General features: G+C 42.5%; 1 protein-coding gene across 1 annotated transcript in view; it reads left to right on the top strand.

Moving 5' to 3' along the window:
* The window catches only part of LOC126267750 (protein masquerade), a 261,391-nt gene that overhangs the window by 211,956 nt on the left and 22,423 nt on the right, over positions 1 to 27,012 (top strand). The window contains exons 3-5 of the mRNA XM_049973057.1: positions 3,607 to 3,682; positions 10,921 to 11,384; positions 19,607 to 19,883. Of these exons, the coding sequence (XP_049829014.1) occupies positions 3,607 to 3,682; positions 10,921 to 11,384; positions 19,607 to 19,883 (817 nt within the window). The remainder of the gene's footprint in view (positions 1 to 3,606; positions 3,683 to 10,920; positions 11,385 to 19,606; positions 19,884 to 27,012) is intronic.

Here is a 27,012-nt window from a genome sequence, read left to right as displayed (position 1 = left end):
TCCCGTCCGCCAAATCATTTATGTATGTAGAGAACAACAGCGGTCCCATCACACTTCCCTGGGGTACTCCTGGCGATATCCTTGTCTCTGATAAACACTTGACGTCGAGGACAACGTACTGGATTCTGTTCTTTAAGAAGTCTTCGATCCACTCTCATATCATATCTGTGAACTTATTCCATATGCTCGTACCTTCCTTAACAGCCTGCAAAGGGGCACCGTGCCAAATGCTTTCAGGAAATCTAGAAATATGGAATCTGTTTGTTGACCTTCGTCCAGTGTTCCCAGTATATCATGTGAGGAAAGGGCGAGCTGAGTTTGGTGCGAGCGATGCTTCCTAAAACCATGTTGATTCATGGACATAAACTTCTCAGTCTCAACTGAGAATATGTTCAAGGATTCTGCAGCAAACAGAAGCTAGGTTATATTGCCCTTTAATTTTGTGAGTCCTTTCTTCTGCCTTTCTTATACAATGGAGTCACCTGCTCTTTTTTGCAGTTGTTTGGGACTTTGTGCTCGGCGAGAGATTCACGAGAAATGCATGCTAGGTAAGGAGCCAATGCCGTAGAGAAATCTTTGTAAAATCGAACTGGGATTCCATGCAGACCTGATGATTTATTTGGTTTCAAATCTTTCAGTTGTTTCTCTGCTCCAAGTATGCTTATTATTATGTCGTCCATACCGGAGTCTATCCGATGGTCAAATGATGGTATGTTTGCACAATTTTCTTGTGTGAACGATTTCTTGAACGTGAAATTTAAAACTTCGGCTTTCGTTTTGCAATCTTCTACTGTCATACCAGACTAGTGACCAAGGGACTGAATGGAAGAATTAGACCCGCTTAGTGATTCTGGCAGTTCTTTTGCTAAGGCGTGACGGTGGTAGTTGTATGCTTCGCGTATAGATCTTTTCACAGACGTACGAATCTCTACTAAGTTCTGCTTGTCGTCAGTTATGCGTTCCCTTTTGAACAGCGAGTGCAACAGCCTCGGCTTCCTCAGCATTTTCGTTATTAAAACATGGTGGGTCTTTTCCATCCTATATCCACTTACTAGGCACATAACTCTTCAAACCACGATTTACAGTCTGCTTAAACTTTGCCCATAATTCCTCTACATCCATCTTAAGAGAGATGCTAATAACTGCTTATGTGCTCTATCTAGCAGAAACACTCTCCTCGCCTTCTTGATCGATTTATTAACTTTCGTAATCATAGTTGCTATAATGACATCATGATCGCCTATCCCCGTTTCTATACTTACATTGCCGGTAAGGTCCGGCCTATTTGTAGCTACTGGATCTAGGATATTTCCATTGCGTGTAGTCTGCCGAGCTAGCTGCTGTACCCGAACAATGAATCCATAGATGTGTACTGCATGACCTGGATATTTACATGCTATTGCCCGTAGACTTTCTTTGAACGGCTCTAGAACAGTCGCAGCAGAATCGGGTGGCCAGTAAAAAACATCCAGCAGTTAACATTGTTTCACCTGCTTCCGTTATAAGCGACCAGACGACTTCACTGTCACACTCAACTTCGACTTCAATAGAGACAAAATTTTTGTCAATGGCAATGAACGCTCCTCGTCCTATGGCCTCTAATCTGTCTTTCCTATATACGTTCCACGACTCTCTAAATATCTCAGAGCTTTCCACCTCGGGTTTCAGCCAGCTCTCGGCCCCAAGAATAATTTTAGGGCGGCAACTGGTAGCAGTCTTGTATTGATCCTCGACAGTTGAAGTGATTCTTTCTGGGCCAGTGGTCACCATCCCTGGTAACACCAGGTCTCATCCCTTGTGGCCGATGGTTTCCACATCAGGCGGATTTCGATCATACGTTACAATGAAATCTCCAATAGTTCTACCCGTCGTGCCTTTTCCATTTCATTCCATTTGTGCCTCACATATGGGTAACGCAGATTCCTGTTATCAACTCTTTGTGAGCAATCACATCATCGTCTTTGCAAACCGTAGTTCGTGTGATATCAATCTGTGAGACAGTCGCCCATTTCATGCCAACATCTTTCTTACTAGCTGAAAGCTGCCTATCATTACGTTTGTTTACGGTCGACACGAATATGGCGCAACATGAGGATTAGTATCCTTGCCGTCCTGAAATTGTTCCGACCAATCGTACACACAGCGTCTGCTCACAGCTTCCTTTCCGAATTAACATAATATCCTTTTTAGCCGCCGTTTTTTGTTACTTGTAGCAAAACTCACACGTTTCATAACACAGTGCGATATCCATAATAGCATGATATGAAGCTTAACATTCGATAAGAGCGTAACTTGAATTCAAGCACATCTTAAATTTCCTGGCAGATTAAAACCATTTGTCGAACCGAAACTCGAACTCGGGACCCTTGCTTTCCGCGAGCCAAGCACGATGCACGACGCACGACCTCCCCTCACAGCTTTATTTCCGCCAGTACCTCGTATCCTACCCTCCAGAAGTCACAGAAGGCTGTGGATAAGCCATGTCTCTTAGTTTCTTGAGTGGTGCCTGTCTTGCGAGGTTCGCAGGAGAACTTCTGTGAAGTTGGGAGGGTAGGTGACGAAGTACCGGCCCAAGTAAAGCTGTGAAGGCGGGTCCTGAGCCATGGCTGGGTAGCACAGTTGGTAGAGGACTCGCCTGCGAAAGGCAAAAGTCCCGACATCGAGTATCGGTTCGGTACACAGTTTTAAGATGTCATAAAGATTCATATTAGCGAACACTCTGCTGCAAAGTGAAAACGCTTCTGGTTCAAGTCAAAGTAAAATATACCTATTCTATCTTTTTTCTTTCGTGTTTCTGTCATATTTTAATACACAATCCATTCATTTGAATTTTTCATTTCTAATGTACATTTCGAATTAAGAATGAATTAAAATAAATACAACAAGACTAAACGACATGTGAGTGCAAATTTTTGACAAAAAATTGTTATTTTATTGTTACATGGGAAGTTATAGTGATTACTCGTAGACTGTGTCCGCATTCATTAGGAGCATTTTCTGGAATTCCATGAAACGAACAAACAAAATTTTCTAAACCGCTGCAATGTGAACCAAAAGATACATTGCCCCTTTTCATTTTACTAGCGCAATTTTGTTTAAAAATAAGAAAACGAGAATGTATAGGTGACTTTATACTAAAGAAATTTTGAGCAGACGAATAAGAAACGAGGATCTCGCCATCGTTACACTGCCTATGTGTGAAAACACAGCTGTCTTGTCAGACCACGTAGATCATAATGTGGAAATGGTGTTGCATTTTACTGTGAACGTTGCACCTAGTGAGCTGGTCATATTATAATAGCGGTGACTGATAACGTGGAGACTGGGGATGTTAAACGCTGTCACAATGAATGAACCGCTTCTGTTTATCTTTCCGAAGAGCCTAAATAGAGAGGAATATCGTTTGGCCTTTACCGATTAAGCATGTTATCTAGCTTTTAAAAGTGCTTTCAGCGTTTCGTTCTTACGTTGGGTTTATTTTATCATTTCAAATAATTTGATAGATGTTTCAGCGAGATACCATTTTTCTATGGTAACACAGACCACATTCTGTAAGTTTAACATATTTCAGTACTGACAGTGAATGTTGTGTGCATCTTGTTGCAGTCTTCAGATCCTCCGTCGAAGTCCGAAGCTTCTACGACGTCTTCGCCCCCCACAGCATCGGACAAAAAGGACACGGGTAAGGGGAAACCTATATCTTACATAATCTTGCGTTATGCTTTCGGGTCATTTGGCCTTTTCCACTTTGTAAGTCACTACTGAAGCTTGCATTTTCACATTGTTTGTTTATTCGAGAACTGTCTTTCAGTTATTAATGCCGTTACAACAGGATGGAGGCGAAATAAAGGTGCATGCCATCTGTTGCTAAAACGGTTTGTATCTGGCATTATTCCTTATTATCTCAGGTAATATAATGGTTGAACGAATTACTTAGAAGCAATGTTATGATTGAAAGAATCACTGAGAGGTAAAACGAAATTTTCAACCCGACATCACAGAGGGTTGTCAACATGGTTTCTCGCTCATGAAATAAAACTCCTACTTGGTCAAGAGCAGTCCATTCTAAATCGAACCTGATTAATCATCAAACTGCTGTACTCTTTCTCCCGTACCATTCTTCTGTCGGAATCCTCTCAAAATACTCTGAAAGATGCCTTATACCAGCAGCATAGACATTTTCACTTTCACTTTTACTTGTAGCTTGACGTCTCTAGATTTTGACCAGGAAATAATTTTTTCCACATTATTATATCTTGGCAGTCTGCAGACGAACTGCATGTAACTTGCGATGGTAATAGCTTTTCACCCTGCCCAAACGATTTACTGTAGTATTACGTTCCGTACTTGGCTGTGGTAGTGTTGCCTTCAACTCACACAACAATCAGAAGCATGTGTGTAACCTCGATAACAATTCTAGGCGGTAAGCAGGATTGCTTGTTCTACTCCGTAGTTCGGTTTGGAACAGAAAATTTCATCTATGTTATTACCTACCTTCATCTTACGACAAAGTTCATTAGCTATCGCCATCGGACACAGGTTGTAAATCATGCGTTCGGAAATAGGCTGTTTTATTATTATTATTATTATTATTATTCGACATCACACAGACTCTGACGTAGCCAGAAAAGAGACGATTCTTTGGATTTATCTTCGTACAAGAATCAATCCTACCACTTCTTTACACAATATATTACTAAACTTTTGCTTCAGTAGATCCAGAATGCACACATTGTGCGCCTCTCCTTCAATCATGGCTAATATCTACAACTCACATACATTTGCCCGCATCTCGTGGTCGTGCGGTAGCGTTCTCGCTTCCCACGCCCGGGTTCCCGGGTTCGATTCCCGGCGGGGTCAGGGATTTTCTCTGCCTCGTGATGACTGGATGTTGTGTGATGTCCTTAGGTTAGTTAGGTTTAAGTAGTTCTAAGTTCTAGGGGACTGATGACCATAGATGTTAAGTCCCATAGTGCTCAGAGCCATTCACATACATTTCCTTGGCAATAAAAACACACTCAGTTGGAATCTTCTGGAAGAGACTCGAGTACGGGTTCTACATTGTTACTCAGCGTCAGTGTTCCAGAATCAGATTTCGTTCGCGTCCTTATCAATACAAAACAGCGTAAAATACTGTTAGGCGTTTTCTTAAATCAAAAAGTGACGTAGTTAAAAGCTGTGGTCCAAGTTGCGACCAGAATCAAACTTGAATTAAGTTCTTCGGAGGGCTCTATTATAAATTCTATTTTGCAACTACTACCAGGTGTTATCAACATTTCTGGGTTCTTCATTCTACATCTTTGCAAATTATTGTATAACGCTCACCTTAACGGTCCGAAACACCAATATTAGGCTTCTTCGCCCTATACTATTTGCTTATGCCCCAGTAGAGTGGGGACAAAGCTTCTGTGTTACACATTCACATGGGTTATATCGTGCTGTTACGATCCTGACAACCCCCTTCACACAGTCTCCAAATATTGGAAACAGTACTCTAGGACAGGTTGCACAGTATCTTTACAGGTGATAGATCTCGAAAAACCTGTAATTGTAAGTTTTCCATTCTCCTTCCTCGTTGAATTCATGTGTTCGTTCCTTTCCTTATTATTAGAAGCGTTATCCCTAAATATCCAAACAAACTGATGTGCTTCATAATATTAGCACTAATTATACAATCAGATTTTTTTAAAAAATATGACGTGCTTACATCCTTTTAGCTAGTTTTTCACACACAGAGCATGTTTCGGAATAAGTTCGTTATCAAGAGCCATCTTGCTCAAAACCATAATAACCGTGAAGAAGGGTTTACAGATGCCTCGATACATAAGTGTGTTATGCTCTAAGTGCAAACTTACTTCCATAAAAAAATTAATAACGTATATTTTCAGTACACATGCTCTGAGATGTGTAGTTCCCGATGTGCCGGAATTTATCCAGAGACACGTCAGTTTGCATTCAGATAACAACATGTATTTGTAAGTGGAGACACTCTATAAACGATTTCTTATTTGTACCTATGTCTTCGACAGGCTGAATGATGATAATAAAATCAATCCCACCCCCCAACCAAACATCACCTCAGGTTAATACCGTCTTTCCGCCTCTAGCCTTGATAATTGTCTCGACTGAACGAAGACGAAAGTCCGTAAGTTTCTTCAGGGATGCCGTATAAACTTTGCGATGTAAACACCTTTCTGGGGAAAATACTTCTCAAATAAAAGTCAGTTAAAGTAAAAGTCTTTTAGAACGTAAATCTTGAAAAACCAGGATGAAATAAAAGTTCTTGAAGTTGGACGGGTGTAGCTCAACATCTCACTTAGTACTGGCTCCCTCACACCATTTCTCGTGGGTCTTGTATCGTCTCGCTAACAATTCGAACATTGTTGCATACAGTAATTTCGTTAATTACAATCAAAGAAGTTGTTCAAAATTACAGAAAGTGTTATTATTCGGAGATTACAATAGAACAAGATGAAAGAGAATTCAAAGTCAAATACATATCTGTCGTTTTCATGGGAAAATAAGTGAAATGATTCAAATAAACAAAGCTGATTACATTTTTGTTAACTGCACTGAAACTATATTATTGAAGGATCCCTACCATGTTTCTTGCTCTAAATGTTGGTACATTATTTTTTACTGCAGATGGAATCTCAATACATAGTCCAGTAGCATAATGAAAACTTCGTTTGCATCGTCAGTTAGTTTCATGTTGTTAATTACAGTAACTACGAAATAATTAGATGCCGCTATGTTAAACAATAGTATAGCAGTGACTACGAAGGCTTTCCCGGCGTAATAATTGATCATATTCTTCTCGGGTATGCAGCCGGATCATAACGTCTTCATGACACAATATTTCCGCGGTCCAACTGGCCGCCATTTTCAGGTGAGAGTGCTGGTGCACGATCTCGCCGGAACTGACTTCCCAGCGCAAGCGGCGGCCCCTATATAGGCCGCAGAAGACCCACAACGCGTGCACGAGAAGGTGCCGTAACCGCCCTCTAGCGCAGTAGACATACCCCGCCGCCAGTGATGGAAAGAGGCGAAATCGAGATATCGCTGTCAAAAATTAAAAAAAAATAAAAATAAATAAAAATTTTATTCCGACGATAGAACCACAGACCGTTGTTTTTTAACGTCAGATAACACTGGGTCCCAAGTCTTACTTTAAAGAAAACTCTTGTCTCTATTAATAAGATTGTCAGATAACCGAATCTCTATGGATTCTTTTAAAATACAGTCCCAATAGCGAGATGCAGGGGCAACCATTTGTGTCTCGTCATATAGTATTCTGTGTCCCTCGGTGAGACAGTGTTCCGCCACTGCAGACTTCTCAGGTTGAAGCAGCCTTGTGTGCCGCACATCGCTCCTGAATGGTCCGGATTGTCTGACCAATATAAGTCTTTCCACAGTGGCAAGGGATCTTCCTCAAACCCAAGTCATCCTTAACAGAGCCAAGGAGCGCTCTAATCTTGGCTGGCGGACGAAAAATACTTTTGATGTGATATCTTTTCAGAATCCTTCCTATCTTCGAGGAAATGCTCCCAGCAAAAGGCAGAAAAGCTACCGATTTGCCCGGTGTGTACAAGATCCCTTGCCACTGTGGCGGAACACTGTCTCACCGAGGGACACAGAATACTATATGACGAGACACGTCCTGGTCCGTAGTCTTGGTAACCTCAATGACTAGGTCCATGTCATGGTACGAACAACACTCCCATTACATCGCAGAACCATCTCCGGCCTGAACTATGCCTTCCACATGCTGTGGGTTAAAGGTATCATGGGTCCGTTGACGCACTCAGGGCTATTTGCCATTTAACAGAAGCAAAATCGCTAATCGTCGACCGCACTACACACTTCCATCAACTACTGCCCAGTTTTTTTAATGTTTGACCCTTGAAAAGGTGCAGTTTTATGTGCCGCTGCGAGCTGTGGCCTTTTGCAAGGTACCGGACACCAATGTCCATTCCATGCAGTTCCCTTCGTAATTTTCACTCGGAAACCGATTGAGATGGACCGGTATTCATTAACATTAGCAGTTCCTTTTGGGTCCCGAGTAGATGCCCATTAATAACGTGTGACACTTGTCTTTGGTCCTCGTCGGTTAGTGTCTTTGCGTTACATGGCTGCGACTGGCACACCATTACTTGTACACACGTTGGACTGCATGCGTTGATACACCAGTAAAGTTTGGAAATTTGTGGTAAGTTCCTACGTGACCAAACTGCTGAGGTCATTGGTCTCGGTCCCTAGGCTTACACACTATTTAATCTAACTGAAACTAACTTACGCTAAGGACAACACACACATCCATGCCCGAGGGAAGACTCGATCCTCCGTCGGAGGGGGGGGGGGGGGGGGGGGGGGAGGCGGCGAGCCTTGGCAAGCCGCCCTAGATCGCTCGGCTACTACCCCGCGCGGCACACCAGCAAATCAGGCATCTTTATTCACGATGTGATCATGAACGTGTCCAAAGACGACAGTTCCTTTCTCCCATTTTGTCACGCATCCTCGTCGATGTACGTCACTGCACTGATTCCATACAACCGACTGGCACATTCACACTATTTCATTGCCATCATTGCCGCGGTGGGACGCCATATGGCCTCTTGGTACCAGTTATACGTCACATACATCACTCTAAAACGATCAGTAAGCTCTTTTGAAGAGGTAATTACTGTTTGGTCTGCTGAGCTTACTGTCGCAGGTTCGAATCCTGCCTTGAGCATGGATGTGTGTGATGTTTTTAGGTTAGTTAGGTTTAAGTAGTTCTAAGTTGTAGATGACTGATGACCTCCGATGTTAAGTCGCATAGTTCTCAGAGCCATTTGAACCATTTTGTGTCCAATATAGTAGCAATGAACTTCAAATTGAAGTTCAAATAAACCGGGTAGTTATAATTAAAGTGCAGCTACTCACAGAGGTCCAGTGCGTGTTGTATAATAATCATCGTATGGCAGCGAAACTTGATAGATATGCTAATGTGTTAATGCGGAACCGATTTCGCTGGAAAAAATTAGTTCCAGTTTCGACCGCCAGGTATAAATCTCGCGCTATAAATTCAAGAAAGATGTATCGTGAGACAGACGTAATGTTGATTTTATTACTACCCGCAACTTACACAGTTTGTTCAGGATGAGGTCCGGCGACGTCGACGAGATGCTGTATCCGTAAAAAAAACGTGATTAACATTTGCTTGCAGGAGTTCTGACAGGATATGAGCGACGTGTTCCTGTATACTGGCCTGCAGATCAGGTAGAGACCAAACGAGTCCCTCGTAAGCTCGTTCTTTTGCATGTCTACGGAGCGATAAGTCACATGGATTCAGATCAAGTGATCTTGCAAGCCATGCTTATGGAAGACCTCTGGTAATCAAATGTTAGCGGTAGGGTCCGTTAAGCAGATCTTTCACTGGGCGAGCGACTTGAAGTGTTGCCACATCTTGCAAGAAAACAGTGGTTTCCACGCAGTTGAACTCTCTCAGAGCAGGAGTCACGTGCTGTACAAGGCGGTCTCGATAAAGTGCGGACGCCATGGTACATCTGACAGACCCCCCGGGTGCATTCTCTTCAAAGAAGAACCGACGGAGACTAAAAGTGCTTGTGAATCTACACCAGACAGTCACATACAGCGAGTGCAATGGCTACTTCGTGCACAACACGTGATTTAACAAATTCGGCAGTTGTGGGTATTCATTGCACTCTTTTGCGTAAAATGTACCTTGACACTCGATAGAATATTGCCGGCCACACGTCATTTACTTCGATGCAGCCCAGAAACTGAAAAGCAAATCCAGAACGTTGCTGCGGATCATAAGGTTTCAGTTGCTGCACCGTCTGGATCTTGTAGGGATACCAGTGTAAAACAGAGAACACAACTTTCCGTAGGAACAACACAACTTGACCATAGGATACACAATTCTTCTTACACGGCACAAGCACTAGCACTGCTCGGGGCACGTGCTGTATTTTTCAATTACAGCAAACAGCAACCCCGTCAACAGCTTCCACCACAATAGGAGACCACACCAAGTGCAACTATCTTCAACTATCTTCGTTGATCCATTATGGATCGTGCGACGACGGCTGGCATGAACTTCTTGATGCAATAATTTACCAACAGCCATATGTATTGTGGAAATTTATTTTATTTTATGAGCTTTTATGTGTTACCAGTTTCGGCATTACATTGGTGCCATCTTCAGGCCCCACTGGCCATAGTCGTAAGACCAAGAGCTGTTGCAGGACGATTGATTCACGGATCCAGTTATATGGCTGCTTCCGTGTATAGCGGTTTTACGACTATGACGAGTGGGGCCTGATCATGGTATCAATGTAATGCTGAAACTGGTAGCACATAGAAGTTCATAAAATAAAATAAATTTCTACAATACATACGGCTGTTGGTAAATTATTGCATCAAGAAGTGCAACTACGTTCCCGAATTTCATTACCATCTTTTTCAAACTATTTAATGACATCGGGCCTCTCCTCAAACCTTTCAGTCAGCAATACTCTCTCAATGCTACTGTTAATTGCTACTGTACACATAAAACAGTTTCAATAACAGAGCACGGTCTCTCTTCTCCATGGCCATACTGTTCATTCACGTTTATTCATGTGAAATTACAAAGTAGATGTCATAACGTCATACGAACAGTGTACAACGCCAGAGTTTCACCTAGTGGCCAAAACTGGAACTAATTTTTTTTTCCCAGGTGCCGTATTATGGCATCATCTTATCTAGCATGTTTCCTGCCATAAGATAAGTACGGTCCACACTGGATTTTCGTGAGAAGCTGTACTTTCATGATAACCACCCGGTAGTGACCGTGTCGTCGTTTTAAAAGTTCTCGTTAGCTGTCAGATATTGTTGCGCCCTGCCCCTCGCTGAGCCTGCCGCCGGTGTCCGCAGTGAAGCCCTGCCCGGGCCTGTGCGTGGCGGAGCGCATCGCCGAGTACTGCGACGCGGTGCTGGAGGCGGCCGAGCTGTGCGGCGCCGGCATGCGCTGCTGCGTGTCCCGCGACGCCTTCCCCGAAGCCCAGCCGCCGCCCAGCCTGGCCGAGCGCAACGCCAGCCGGCCCTCGGCGCCGCCGCCCACGCCCTCTTCGCCGGCCCCAGCCGGCGCCCCCCCGTCGCCGTCCCCGTCGCCCGCTGCGCCGAAGCAGCCGCCGCCGCAGCCGCCGCCGCCCAAGCGAGTGCCCAAGCCGTGCCGCGGCGAGTGCGTGGGCAGCTTCCTCGCGCTACTCTGCGAAGACATCGACACCGAGGCGACGTGCCCTGACGACGGCAACTGCTGCGTCACCTACTACTCCCCGCTGGCGCCTTCCTCGCCGGCTCCTGCACCTCTCAGCACCACCACCACGGCACCGCCGCAGGTACCTATAAGAGTCTACAATACTAGCACCGTAAGTGCTGCGCTAACCTACAGTACACAAGACTTCGTGCACACGTGGCGTCATTTTCACGTCATACGGAACGGTTGTGAAGGGAGTGAGACAGGGTTGTAGCCTATCCCCGATGTTTTTTAATCTGTATATTCAGCAAGCAGTAAAGGAAACAAAACAAAAATTCGGAGTAGGTATTAAAATCCAGGGAGCAGAAATAAAAACTTTGAGGTTTGCCGATGACATTGTAATTCTGTCACAGACAGCAAAGGACTTGGAAGAGCAGTTGAACGGAATGGACAGTGTCTTGAAAGGAGGATATAAGATGAACATCAACAAAAGTAAAACGAGGATAATGGAATGTAGTCGAATTAAGTCGGGTGATGGTGAGGAAATTAGATTAGGAAATGAGACAATTAAAGTAGTAAAGGAGTTTTGCTATTTGGGGAGCAAAATAACTGATGATGGTCGAAGTAGAGAGGATATAAAATGTAGACTGGCAATGGCAAGGAAAGCTTTTCTGAAGAAGAGAAATTTGTTAACATCGAGTATAGATTTGTCAGGAAGTCTTTTCTGAAAGTATTTGTATGGAGTGTAGCCATCTATGGAAGTGAAACCTGGACGATAAATGGTTTGGACAAGAAGAGGATGGAAGCTTTCGAAATGTGGTGCTACAGAAGAATCTTGAAGATTAGATGGGTAGATCACATAACTAATGAGGAGGTACCGAATAGGATTGCTGAGAAGAGACGTTTGTGGCACAACTTGACTAGAAGAAGGGATCGGTTGGTAGGACATGTTCTGAGGCATCAATGGATCACAGATTTAGCATTGGAGGACAGCGTGGAGGGTAAAAATCGTAGAGGGAGACCAAGAGATGAATACACTAAGCAGATTCAGAAGGATGTAGGTTGCAGTAGGTACTAGGAGATGAAGCTTGCACAGGATAGAGTAGCATGAAGAGCTGCATCAAACCAGTCTCAGGACTGAAGACAAAATCAACAAACAACAACGGAACTATCAAACATGGCAGGAACTGCTATGAGGTTCTGTTAGCATTCGATGGCGAGTGCTTGGGAGACACGATATCGGATTCCGTAGTCGATAGTTTTCGTATCATAACTTGGGTATTGTGAAAGTATGCCGCCTCAGGTCAACGGCACACTGAAGATTTATAGGAACACGTCTTACTTGGTACGATTTGAACCTTCACAAGATCTAACATCCCCATCGCACCCCCCCCCCCCCCCCTCCCTCAGATTTAGTTATAAGTTGGCACAGTGGATAGGCCTTGAAAAACTGAACACAAATCAACCGAAAAAACGGGAAGACGTTGTGTGGAACTATGAAAAAAATAAGCAAACTATATAAACTGAGTAGTCCATGCGCAAGATAGGCAACATCAAGGATAATGTGAGCTCAGGACCGCCGTGGTCCCGTGGTGAACGTCAGCAGCTGCGAAACGAGACGTCCTTGCTTTCTTTATTTTCGCAAAGTTATGATCTGTCCGTTCGTTCATTGACATCTCTGGTCACTGTAATAAGTTTAGTGTCTGTGTTTTGCGACCGCACCGCAAAACCGTGCGATTAGTAGACGAAAGGACGTACCTCTCCAATGGGAGCCGAAAACATTTGATCGCAAGGTCATAGGTCAACCGAGTCCTCCACAGGAAAACACCCCTGATATGTTCTATACGATACTGGTGACGGCATGTGCGTCACATGACAGGAATATGTTGTCGATCCACCTAACTTGTACACTTGGCGAATGGGTAAAAAGATTCTTCTACCTTGCCCGATTTAGGTTTTCTTGTGGATGTGATAATCGCTCCCAAAATAGTGATGAAAACATAAGAGTTTGTCACATAAACTGCAACAAATGAATGCAACAGTTTCACAGTCGCACAGTTTTCCCTGTGCTCTGTCGAAACATATGTTTTTAAAGTTTTCAAATTTTTCCATGTGTAGACCGTCAAATCCTGCATACGTCCGAGCAAATCTGAACATGTCCTGGAATTTTGCAGAGAGGAGTTGATTATGTGTGAGTGCCTGAACTTTGATAATCATCTGAAAATAAAAAATTAAACTTTTTAATAGAGGGAAGACTTGAACCAAGGACCTCTCGTTCCGCAGCTGCTCACGTTAACCACGGGACCACGCCACTCTTGATCTCACACGTTCCTTGATGTTGCATATCTTGGGCATGGACTGCTCAGTTTGTATATTTTGCTTATTTTTTCATAGTTCCACACAACTTCTTCCTGTTTTCTCGATTGATCTGTGTTCAGTTTTTCAAGGCCTATCCTTTGTGCCAACTTATAACCAAGTCTGAGGGGGGTGCGATGGGGAGGTTCCCTTCTAAGGTACTCAAAAATGGCCGAAATCTTTCGAGTACAAAGCGGTGTAGTGGTTATAAACTTGGAGCTACGAAGTGTACACTGATCAGCCAGAACATCAAGACCATCGACCTAATACCGATATAAACCTGTCCAGGCGGTAGCAGCGTCACCTGGCGACGAGTGACTGCTAGTCAGACACGCGCACGGCGCGTGTAGTAACAGTGAACGTGCTGTCCTTGTGTAGAATGGGGAAGGCGCGCGATCACGTTTGCTGACCACGCTGGACTCGCATACGGGAGGACGACGGTATAAATCCCCTGCCGGCCATCCTGATTTAGGTTTTCCGTGATTTCCCTAAATCGGTCCAGGCAAATGCCGGGACGGTTCCTTCGAAAGGGCACGGCCGACTTCCTTTCCTAATCCGATGACACCAATGACCTCGCTGTCTGCTCTCCTCCCCCCAAAATAACAATAACGACGTTTGTTGACCGATGCAGATTGTGATGGCACGGAGGTTCGGCAGGAGCATTTCGGAAACTGCACGACTTGTCTGGTATTCGAGGCGTGATGTGGTGAGTATTTTCAACACGTAGCGAAGCCAAGATAAAACCACGTCCAGACATCGGGGGATTGGGCGGCCATCTCTCATTACAGGTGTCGGAAGTAGCAGGGTTGGCAGATTGGTAAAATAGGACAAGCGGCGAACTGTGGCGGATCTAACATCAGTCTTTAACGCCGGGAGCCGGCCAGGGTGGCCGAGCGGTTCTAGGCGCTTCAGTCCGGAACCACGCTGCTGCTACGGTCGCAGGTTCGAATCCTGCCTCGGGCATGGATGTGTGTGATGTCCTTAGGTTAGTTAGGTTTAAGTAGTTCTAAGTTCTAGGGGACTGATGGCCTCAGCTGTTAAGTCCCATAGTGCTCAGAGCCATTTGAACCATTTTTTTAACGCCGGAAAGAGTACAAGTGTGGATGATCTCACAGTGCACCGAACACTGCTAACGATAGACCTCGGCAGCCGATGATCCATGCTTGTGTCAATGTTAACACCATAACATCGGCATCTACGACTGAAATGGGCACGTGACACTCGGCTCAGGACATTGGTGCAGTAGCAGAGCGTTGCATGGTCTGATGAATCCCGAAACCTTCTTTACCGTGCCTATGGGAGGGCGCGAATCCGTCGACTTCCAGGGGAACAGCTCCTTGACACCTGTACTGCGGGACGGGAAAAACCTGGCCCCCCAGCTCGACAGATCTGAACCCGGTCGAACACATCTGCGATGTGAGTGAACGTGGCGCCAGAGCTCATCGCTGTCATCCCCGGAATTTAGGGGAATTTGGTAACTTTTGTTTGCGGAAGTGGTGCCAACTCCATCCAGCGACGTACTAAGGCCTCTTTGCTTCCATGCCACGATGTATCGCCGCTGTTATTCGTGCCAAAGGTGGACATACCGGCTATTAGTTACGTGCTCATGATGTTCTGGATGTTCTGCCTCATCAGTGTACTGTTGCAAAATAGATGGTTCACGTAATGTCATATTCGATTTTTTTTTTCGTCTTCGCGTTTCTAAAACGTTTTGGAACTTTTGCAGTTCATCACTTATCGAAACCTCTGTACCTAAAGACTGCAAAGTTGCACAGGTGACATCAATGAACGAGAAAGGAAATAGAAATATTCTGCTGAATTTTAGACTCGTATCATTGACATCCATTAATGGTACTATTTTTGTTATCCAAACCGTGTTTCAAATTATGAAACACCACGAAGAAAACGCTCTATCGAAAAATAACCAGTACGGATATAGAAAATATTATTTTTGTGAAACAAAACTGGCTTCTTATTTCCAGAAAGCAATGAAAGCTATCGACAGGGGATCTCAAGTTGGTTTCGTATTTCCAGATTCCCAGAAGGCTTTCGACACTGCTCCTCACAAGCGACTTCCAATGAAATAGTGTGTCTATGGTGTATCGTCTCAACTGTGTGATTGGTTTCGTGATTTCCTGTCAGAAACTTCATAGTTCGTAGTAAATTACGGGAAGTCATCCTCGAGGAAGCGTCATAGCTTCATTACTGTTCAAACTATTTGGCAAACAACCTTAGTGGCCCTCTTATACTGTCTGCAGATAATGCCGTCATTCACCGTTTGGTGAAGTCATCAGAAGATAAAAACGAACTGTTCCTCCACGCGAGTACTAAAAAATTCCGTTAACTTTCAGTTACATGATAAATCACACAAAGTTAAAGACTGTCGACTCAATTAAAAACTTAATTGGAACCGATACGTAGAACATGTTTGGTGGAAGACGAACCAAAGACTCCGACTATTGGCGGAACACTTAGAAAGTACAACAGATCTATTAAAGAAATAGCATAGGTTACACTACCCTTGTCCGTCCTCTTCTGGAATACTGCTGCGCGGTAGGCGATTCTTATCAAAAAGGGTTGAAGGAGAACAGGGCAAAAATTCAAACAACAGCAATTCATTTCGTCATCCGTGTGATCGAAAATGTGGATAAACCGGAAAGTCAGAAAAAATAGGATGACATGGGTTCAAAAAAATGGTTCAAATGGCTCTGAGCACTATGCGACTTAACTTCTGTGGTCATCAGTCGCCTAGAACTTAGCACTAATTAAACCTAACTAACTAAGGACATCACACACATCCATGGCCGAGGCAGGATTCGAACCTGCGACCGTAGCGGTCGCTCGGTTCCAGACTGTAGCGCCTAGAACCGCACGGCCACTCCTGCCGGCCGACATGGGTTCGATGCTATAAACACAGCTGAGTTATTTTCACATAAGGAACAAATTATACATTATTTTCACACAAATGGTGACTAGATATTGCAAGAAAACAGTGAGTTTTATGCAATGAAATAATTAGTGAGTTTCTTTTGAGCCAGCATCGTATGTCGTTTGTATGTAGCACGACAACATACGTAGACATTTCACCATCAATAATTCGGCTTAAGTCGTTTCCGCCTGGGCTTCTAAATAAACAATTATTTTGTGCAACTGTGTTGCTGCCTCTGAGTGTGGCATAATCTCTTCATTTTAGCCCCAATTTCACCAACTAATCCATCATCACTATCTACAGACGAACAAACGACGATAGAAATAATTTCGCAATCAGTGAGTCATGTCGTTAACACCTGTCTGAGAATTATGGACTACTAGTCTTCATTCTGACACCATTGGAGTCCCAGCATAAAATTCAGCAACGATGTTTTTCAGCACTTCTCTTTTTATCCATCCTGTCAGTGCCTGTAACTTTTTGTCCATAAACACTACTACCTTCTTTCTCATTGTTGTGATTTTACACTCGCAACATGCGGGAGCATACAATACCTTACAACTCAGTGTCAACTTGTTAGATGACACATGTCCGAGGATTTCTGCATTGCAGTTGCCTGAATTTAACTTTAATGATCCTCACAGAACATTGTTGCTGATATTACGTCCAGAATATTAAACAATATATAGGAATGTACTAAAAAAATCGACTCGATGAACTGGAAATCTAAACTAATGCCGGATGGATAAACGAAGTCCCATTGTAACACCAAATAGGTGAGAGAGTGTCACGTGTATGATAAGCGAGATGTGGTGGTAATCATTAAGAACAGGCGTTTTTCGTTGTAGCCGGATATTTTCACGACATTTTCAATCATTAACTTTCTCCTCCGGATGCTAATATATTTTGTTGACTGCTAAGGGAGAAATAACCAATGCGACAAAATCAGAAGTCGCGCTGAAAGATTTAGGTGTTCACTATTTGTACGTACTACTCGAGAATGGAATGGTAGAGGAATAGTCTGGAATGGTTGCTTCGCAGACTCTGTCAGACATGTAAATGTCGATTGCAGAGTAGGCCGGAGTGTTGTACTTTGAGGATAGTTTATCTAGGAACACATGATGATCTTGGTCAGTATTTGCAATCTAGTGACCGATTTTAGAATCACACGAAGACATAGAAACCGCCATAAACAGTTTGCGGCAATTTCTACTGCTCTTGTTGATGTCAGACACGAGGTTGTATTGCATTCAGCATTTGTAAATATTTCGAACTCTAAGCATTAAAGTACTGTATAATAATACATCGAAGGCATTTCCAAGATATTGTTAATTCTTCAATTAAAGAATTTTATGGTGAGTATAATGAAGCATTTTTTTTAAAAACCAGTTGTATAACGCGTGGACAGTTAAGCCATCTTTCGTCAGCCGTGCACATTTTAGGGGTATCTTGAAATATAAGGTCTTTTACCGTGGAACATGAGATATCTGTAAATAAACAGAGGTTCTTTAATGTCTTGATAAGTTTCTCCGTCTTCAAACAGAAGTTTGTGTTAGTTTGCAATAGCTTCTATTTCAAATTGTGTTTGACTTGTAACTGGTTTTTGATCATATTTGTATTTAATTTGTATTCATTTATTGATTATTGGTAGACTAATAATGTAACAGAGAGACTATTATATACTAAATTGACAAGAATTTATCGATTGCAATACTTTTGAATTTTAACAGAATATTTGTTCCTACCTACATAACCATGTTGTACTATGGGACATTTTTTTCACGTTTGGAAAAACTTACTTTTCTGGAGCAAATTTTTTAACTTCAGGAAAAGACTGCAAAATACAAAAAGTGGACACTGTAATTTAAAAATGGAAGAAGAAAATTTATTAAACTTCAGTTACGGGGCTGAGTAGAAGAAAAGGCGTGAATAGTAGTCCAAGTCTCAACAGTCAGCTGTAATGATGCAAATGTAGATAAATGCTCAATCCATACTTTTAAAGGAGCTGTGAAAGACTTACATGAGATGACACCTTGTGCTACAATCTGAGTTTGGCATAGGTTTTCACTTCGATTTAAATTCGGTTAAATTTTTCTTCTGTTTCTCCACAGATACTTACTTTTGTACGTATAGAAGCATTTATGTAGCATATAATTTTTAGCACTAAAATTTGAAAGTAAAAAACAGAGTGAAATTCCTTTTAAAATTCACATTTATTGGTTCAGAACAATCCTGGTTTACAGTGTTTTCAGTAATGTGCATCGTAATATCTGTACTGGAGTCAAAATAATTTGTAATGAGAACTAAGCATTAATCAACAATTATTGCAGTATAACGCATTTACAATCATCATATGTACAACCAAGCAACTAAAATACAGCAATATCTGCTTAATAAATAAGCTATTGTACACAACTGTTTACAGCAAACTATTCTCCAAATCTTCCGTCAAATCACTGCGAGCCACGTTAGTGCAACTTTGTCTTCACTAGCTTTAGACCTTTTTGGGCAGTGCAACTCAGCCTTCACAAACTTGTATTTTCTTTTGCAAACTTGTGCTCAACCGCATGAAACCAGTAGTAATATCTTGTCTGAAGCTGGTGGTCGTTTCATGTGAATTGGAGAGAGGGATGCGTTTGATTCCCTCCAGCTCTTGTTTCTACAGTCCAAGTTTTTTCCCCACGAACTAATAACACCTGAAGGTGGGCTGTAAGAGTTCGAAACCGGTCGTGTTCAAAATAAAAGAAACTTAACAACTGTCCCGATATTATCAACATCTCCTATAATGCTCAGTTGGGGATATTGTTTGTTTTTACGTAGAATTGTAATAGGAATAATTTTTTTTGTAGCTACAGTTCTAGTATAAAAATGAACCATTTTGTGCAAAAATGGAGTAAATTGACTTTTGGGGGGAGGGGGGAAGGAGGGATGCACCTCCCCTATGGGGGGGAGTCTTTTCTGTTTCTCATTACTAAACCCCATAGGAATATTTATCCGAAGTTCCAAAACTTTATAAATTACTTCCGCCATTTGCTGCCTTTTTTTGCTAACTTGTCTGGGGTAACCCGCCTCTGCTGCAGTCGACGCACGCGCTGCCGCGGTGCCCGGGCTTCTGCCTGCTGCGGCTGATGTCGGGCCTGTGCGAGCGGCCGGCCGTGGTCATCCCGCACACGTCGACGTGCGGCCGCGACTCCGTGTGCTGCGACAACACGCGCCAGCCGCCCACCACCAGCCGGCCGGCCAGGCCGCGGCCGCGGCCCACGCCGCCCCCGCAGCCCAGCACCACGGCGGCGCCCGACCCGCGGCCCGACTGCCCCGGCTCCTGCATCGTCTCCTACCTCTCCTTCACCTGCTTCCGTGAGTACCCGCCAGCTAGCAAGCTGCACTAGTGCTTGCGAAAAATGCAACGCCGAGCGATTGCAATGAAATACACACACGAAACAAAAACCTCGCAGTACCAAGAACGAGTTGGGTGACATGAATGAAAATTGGTAGGCGTGTTTCTGCATCTTCAAGAGAATGCCTATTAAAATTTCCTCGCCAGTCGCATAAGAGTGGCGCTAGTAGAGCCACTGTGAGGATGCAACTCAGATTTGATTTAAAAATGTGTTTTAACCATGTGTATCAAGGTATCAGGCATTTTAGGGCCCCTTACTTTTTCTTGTGTATATCAATCACCTTTCATCAGTAACATTACCAGATGCCAAGTTTGTTTTGTTTGCCGATGATGCAAACATTGCAATAAATAGCAAATCAAGTGTAGTCTTATAAAAGTCAGCTAATATAATATTTGTGGACATTAATCACTGGTTCCTAACCAATTCTTTCACAATAAACTTTGAAAAAACACACTACATGCAGTTCAGAACTTGCAAGTGTCCCACGAGTGTATGTCTAACATACGATGACAAGCAGATAGAAGAAGTGGGCAGTGTTAAATTCTTGGGATTACAGTTAGATAATAAATTCAACTGGGAGAAGCACACCACAGAACTGCTGAAGCGTCTTAACAGATCTCTGTTTGCAATGCGAATTTTATCAGACATAGGGGATATAAAAATGAAAAAGCTGGCACACTATGCTTACTTTCATTCCATAATGTCATATGGGATTATTTTTTGGGGTAATTCATCAAGCCAAGCTAAAGTTTTCGGGGCACAAAAACGTGCAGTAAGACTTATATGTGGTGTGAACTCAAGAACATCCTGAAGAAGCCTGTTTAGGGAACTAGGGATACTAACTACTGCTTCCCAATATATTCATTCCTTAACGAAATTTGTCATTAAAAATATATCACTTTTTCAAACCAACAGCTCAGTTCATGGAATCAGTACTAGAAATAAGAATAATCTTCACGAGGATTTAAAGGCACTTACTCCTGTACAAAAGGTGTGCATTTATCAGGAACGCACATTTTCAATAACTTGCCAGCAGCCATAAAAAGCTTAACAACCAATGAAATTCAGTTTAAGAGAAGCCTAAAGGATTTATTGGTGGTCAACTCCTTCTACTCCATTGATGAATTTCTCAGCAAAACCAACTGATTTGTGTATATATCGTCTGCACAATTTCAGTGCAGTAATGTGTTCATTGTAAGAGTGTGTGTGTGTGTGTGTGTGTGTGTGTGTGTGTGTGTGTGTGTGTGTGTGTAAGTACAATCTAACTTCTACACCAGTTCAGTGCAGTAATGTGTTCATTGTAAATAAGTATTATAGTAGTTGTATTACCTGTTTATTACCTTATAAATAAATAAACATTTTAATTTTAAATTCAGTCCATTAGTATTTGTAAAATGACTTTTGCATATAGTTTTCATTAAAAAATGATGATCATTCCACTTGGGACCTGTGGAATGGTAAATTAGCTTATTTGCTTTAGTTGTCAGAAAAACAATACATGACAAATATTTACATGTTCCACATCCTGGAGGACCTCCTCACTATGGATCAATTGGAATGAAAGTAAATCTAATCTAAAAAAATCTAATCAAGCGTTATTTACCTTTGAGATTGGACGCCCTGAGTTGATGTTAGTCAAGAATGCCTTTGAGACAACAAAGATGTCATTATGAACAACTTAGGAAGAGGTCAGTTGAGGTCCTGCAACCAACCTGTCTCCGTGCTAGACCCACTGGACCTACCTGGAGTTATGGTCAGGGGTGTGATTTAGTATTTTATTTTATTTATTTACACTCCTGGAAATGGACAAAAGAACACATTGACACCGGTGTGTCAGACCCACCATACTTGCTCCGGACACTGCGGAGAGCTGTACAAGCAATGATCACACGCACGGCACAGCGGACACACCAGGAACCGCGGTGTTGGCCGTCGAATGGCGCTAGCTGCGCAACATTTGTGCACCGCCGCCGTCAGTGTCAGCCAGTTTGCCGTGGCATCGGAGCTCCATCGCAGTCTTTAACACTGGTAGCATGCCACGACAGCGTGGACGTGAACCGTATGTGCAGTTGACGGACTTTCAGCGAGGGCGTATAGTGGGCAAGCGGGAGGCCGGGTGGACGTACCGCCGAATTGCTCAACACGTGGGGCGTGAGGTCTCCACAGTACATCGATGTTGTCGCCAGTGGTCGGCGGAAGGTACACGTGCCCGTCGACCTGGGACCGGACCGCAGCGACGCACGGATGCACGCCATGACCGTAGGATCCTACGCAGTGCCGTAGGGGACCGCACCGCCACTTCCCAGCAAATTAGGGACAGTGTTGCTCCTGGGGTATCGGCAAGGACCATTCGCAACCGTCTCCATGAAGCTGGGCTACGGTCCCGCACACCGTTAGGCCGTCTTCTGCTCACGCCCCAACATCGTGCAGCCCGCCTCCAGTGGTGTCGCGACAGGCGTGAATGGAGGGACAAATGGAGACGTGTCGTCTTCAGCGATGAGAGTCGCTTCTGCCTTGGTGCCAATGATGGTCGTATGCGTGTTTGGCGCCATGCAGGTGAGCGCCACAATCAGGACTGCATACGACCGAGGCACACAGGGCCAACATCCGCCATCATGGTGTGGGGAGCGATCTCCTACACTGGCCGTACACCTCTGGTGATCGTCGAGGGGACACTGAATAGTGCACGGTACATCCAAACCGTCATCGAACCCATCGTTCTACCATTCCTAGACCGGCAAAGGTACTTGCTGTTCCAACAGGACAATGCACGTCCGCATGTATCCCGTGCCACCCAACGTGCTCTAGAAGGTGTAAGTCAACTACCCTGGCCAGCAAGATCTCCGGATCTGTCCGTCATTGAGCATGTTTGGGACTGGATGAAGCGTCGTCTCACGCGGTCTGCACCTCCAGCACGAACGCTGGTCCAACTGAGGCGCCAGGTGGACAATGAATTCTCAGTGTTCTTATTTCAATTTCCAGGAGTGTATTTATTTATTTATTTCGTGTTCCGGTGATCCATGTTGTGAATGCATCACAGGATATGGAACGTGTCAGTTTTACAAACTTTTTATGGTATTTTGTAAGTATTGCTATCATTCTTATTAAAATTATATGGCTTAGATTATCATTACAAATTAAAATCACAAAAAAATAAATGTTACAAAGTTAAGTATTACAGACTCTATACACGTACATACAGAAAATATACTACTGAAAACTTAAGATGTTTACAAGTAATAGATATACAGGATCACAAATGAAGAGTGGGAAATATATCTGAGACTTATCCGTACAGGTACTAGGGTACTATTCATCGTGGCTCAGGAACTCTTCTATAGTATAAAATGACCCTTGCAATAGGAACTGCCTTAAGCTTTTCTTAAACGAGAACTCATCTTCTACTAAACACTTAATTTGTGAAGGGAGGGCATTAAAAATCTTACAACCACTGAAGTGGACCTCCTTCTGTACCTTACTCAGGTTTGCATGCTCATAGTGGATATCATCTTTTCTTCTAGTATCATGATTATGATAAACACTATTAGGTTTGAAGAGGGGCCTTTTTTTCCTTATGAAACACATCAAGGAGAATATATATTGTGCAATAGATGTGAAGATTTGAAGTTCTTTAAAAAGATTTCTGCATGTGGCTCTAGGATGGGCTCCACTCATGATTCTTATGGCTCTTTTCTGTGCAGATAGCACTTTCCTATCAAGTGGCTGATTTCCCCAGAATATGATTCCATATGCCATAATGGCATGAAAATAACCATAATAAGCTGATTTACTGGTTTCCGTATTTCTGTAAGAGCAGATAATGCGTAAAGCATAAGTTGCCGAATTCAGCCTTTTGCAGAGATCCAAGATGTGGTTTGACCAGTTTAGTTTGCTATCTATATGTAAGCCAAGGTACTTTGTACTATCGACCTTAGCTACCTGCATGTCACCTAGTTTTTGTTCTTGTTCATCTTCTTTAGAGACTGTCTGAAACTGGACATAGTTTGTTTTACTGTGATTAATAGAAAGACCATTTACATTAAACCAGTTCACAATATCACTAAAAACCTTATTAGCTGTCACCTCAAGTTCATCCACTGAGTTATCAACCAGTAGCGTAGTGTCATCAGCAAAGATGGTGAATTTACAAAAATCTGTACATAGAGGAAGATCATTAATAAAAATAATAAAAAGTAGGGGGCCCAGAATGGAGCCTTGAGGCACTCCACAGGTGATTGTTCCCCATTCCAATGATGCTGATGCACCTTCTTGACTATCCAGTATAACTTTCTGTTTGAAAGATAAGAATGGAGCCACTTCCCTGCTGCCCCACTTATGCCTAGATATGAAGCTTTATGCAAAAGTATTTGGTGACTGACGCAGTCAAATGCTTTTGAGAGGTCACAAAATATTCCAACTATCTTCATCTTTTTGTTGATGGACTCCAAAACATTGGCAGCAAATGCAAATATTGCATCTTCTGTTGATAACCCCTTCTGAAATCCAAACTGACTTTTACTGATGATCTTATATTCAATGAGGTGATTAACAATCCTGGCATGCATTAGTTTCTGTAAAACCTTAGAAAAACTCGTCAGTAGTGAGACTGGCTGATAGTTAGCAGTATCTGCCTTATCTCCCTTTTTATACAGAGGTTTCACAACTGCATACTTAAGTCTTTCGGGCACTATTCCTTGCTTAAGTGACGCATCAAAAATGTGGCAAAGGATTCTACTTAAGTGGCCGCAGCAGTATTTTAATAATTTGCTAGATATGTTGTCAACTCCAGTGGAGTTTTTACTTTTCAGGGATCTAATTATTCTTTCAATTTCTGGAATAGTGACTGTTGTTATTTTGATTTGTGGTACTGTGCCAGGAACGCTGGCTTGCAGAAAACTAATGGCTTGATTTATGGAGCCTTGCGATCCAGTTTGTTCTGTTACTGTTAAAAAATGTTTGTTGAACATATCAGCAACTGTTTTTGGATCACTAACAATATGATCCTGATTTTTTTATTTGAATATTTTCACTTTGAACTGCACTTTTCCCCGTTTCCTTCTTTACAAAATTCCAAACAGTTTTTACTTTATTGTTCAAGTTATCAATTTCTACCTTTAAGAACATGTTCTTTGATGCCAGTATGGTTTTGTTAAGAATTTTACTGTACAATTTGTAATGCTTAATCTTATGTGAATCATCTGATGTCTTGGCTCCTGCATAAAGCTCCCTTTTTGTTCTACAGGAAATTTTGATGCCCTTAGTAACCCAAGGCCTGTGATCTGATTTATACAGATTTTCTCTAATTAACTTTTTAGGAAATGTTTCTTCAAAAATACTTGTAATCTAGTCGATAAATATATTAAATTTGGAGTTTACATCAATAGCAGCATACACAGAAGACCAGTCCATGTGCTGTAGTTTATGTTTAAAGTTTTCCACGTTGTGTGTGTTTGTAATCCTAATGTTTTTCAAATGAAATTTACTCTCCTTTGTACATTTATTTGGTTTATGGTGAGGAACTGTCCATCATGATCAGGTAGGCCATTTGTAACATTTTTTACACTTAAATTATTATATACATCCTTATCTATAAATATATTATCTATTAATGTACTAGAACTGGCTGTTACTCTAGTTGGACTGTTTACCACTGACACTAAATTGTAAGAGCACATCAGGTGTTCAAGATCTGTTCTATTCCTGTTTTCTGTTAAAAAGTCCACATTAAAGTCACCCATTACAATGACTGATTTAGTTTTTCTAGACAGGTGGGACAAGAGTGATTCAATATTTCCCATAAAAACGTTCAGATATCCAGCAGGAGCCCTGTAAATTGACAGCACAATAACTGTTGCACTGTCTGTTGTTATCTCAATACCACACACCTCAAAGAGCTGTTCCACACAATATTTGCTTAAATCTAGAGATTTATACATTACATTATTCCTAATAAATATTGCGACACCACCCTTTCCCATACTAGACCTACAATAGTGGGCAGCTAAACAAAAGTTTTCAATCTGTAACATGTTGATTCCGTCTGTGATATGATGTTCAGAGAAACACAATATATCAGGTTCACTTCCACACTCTTCATCACTTAGGTGAATTAGCAGTTGGTCTATTTTATTTTTCAGACCTCTTATATTTTGATGAAATACAGACAAAGTTTGGGACTTGCTCACCTTTACATTTGTATATTTGTTTATGGTATTTTTTCTCAGTAGACTAGTTAGTTCTGCTTGTGGCGCTGGAGTCCCAAGTTTAATACACGAGAGAGATGTTTCACATGATTTTGACTGTTTTTCTCTCGTGTCACTCAACATAAAAAACGCTGAGTTACCTTTCTGTTTCATGTAGGATGAGCTGCTGTATGACAGCAGCACCCTCGTGGTTATCCTGCACACTCTGACTGCAAATCTGTACATCAGTCTGATGATTCAACCTGTTGTGCTGAGCATTCCAGGGTGCTTTCCAACAGGATAACAATCGCCCTCATACTGCTTTTATAATCCAACTTGCTCTGCAGAGTGTCATCATGTTACCTCGGCCTGCTCAATCAACAGATCTATCTCCAGTTGAGCACCACATAAGGGACATCTTCAGATGACAATCCAGTGTCACCCACAACCAGCATTAACCTTCCGTGTACTGACTGATTGAGTGCAACAGGCATGGAACTTTATCCAACAAACTGGCATCAGGCATCTGTATGACACAATGTGTGCACATTTGAATGCTTGCACCCAACATCATGGCAGTTACACTGGTTATTAATGTACCAGCATTTCACATTTGCAATGGCTTTTCTTACACTTGCATTAACCTGTGATCTTCTAATGTTAATTACTTAAATATGTTACCTAGACAAAGACAAATGTATTACCAAAATTTCAGTGTTCTACATTAATTTTTTCTTGGTGCTAGGATTTTTTTTCTATTGGTGTATATTCTACAGATTAGAAACACCTTAGTACACAAATTATTACAGTTACAGAAGTGTACCTGTGCTTCGAGCATGATAGTTCGATACAGTGTTGGTATTGTAGTATCTAGATACTGTGGCTTGGAATCATAATGGGCCTTGT

The sequence above is a fragment of the Schistocerca gregaria genome, chromosome 1, assembly GCF_023897955.1.
Source record: "Schistocerca gregaria isolate iqSchGreg1 chromosome 1, iqSchGreg1.2, whole genome shotgun sequence".
Lineage (NCBI taxonomy): Eukaryota > Metazoa > Arthropoda > Insecta > Orthoptera > Acrididae > Schistocerca > Schistocerca gregaria.
This window is presented reverse-complemented; position numbering and strand designations above follow the sequence as displayed.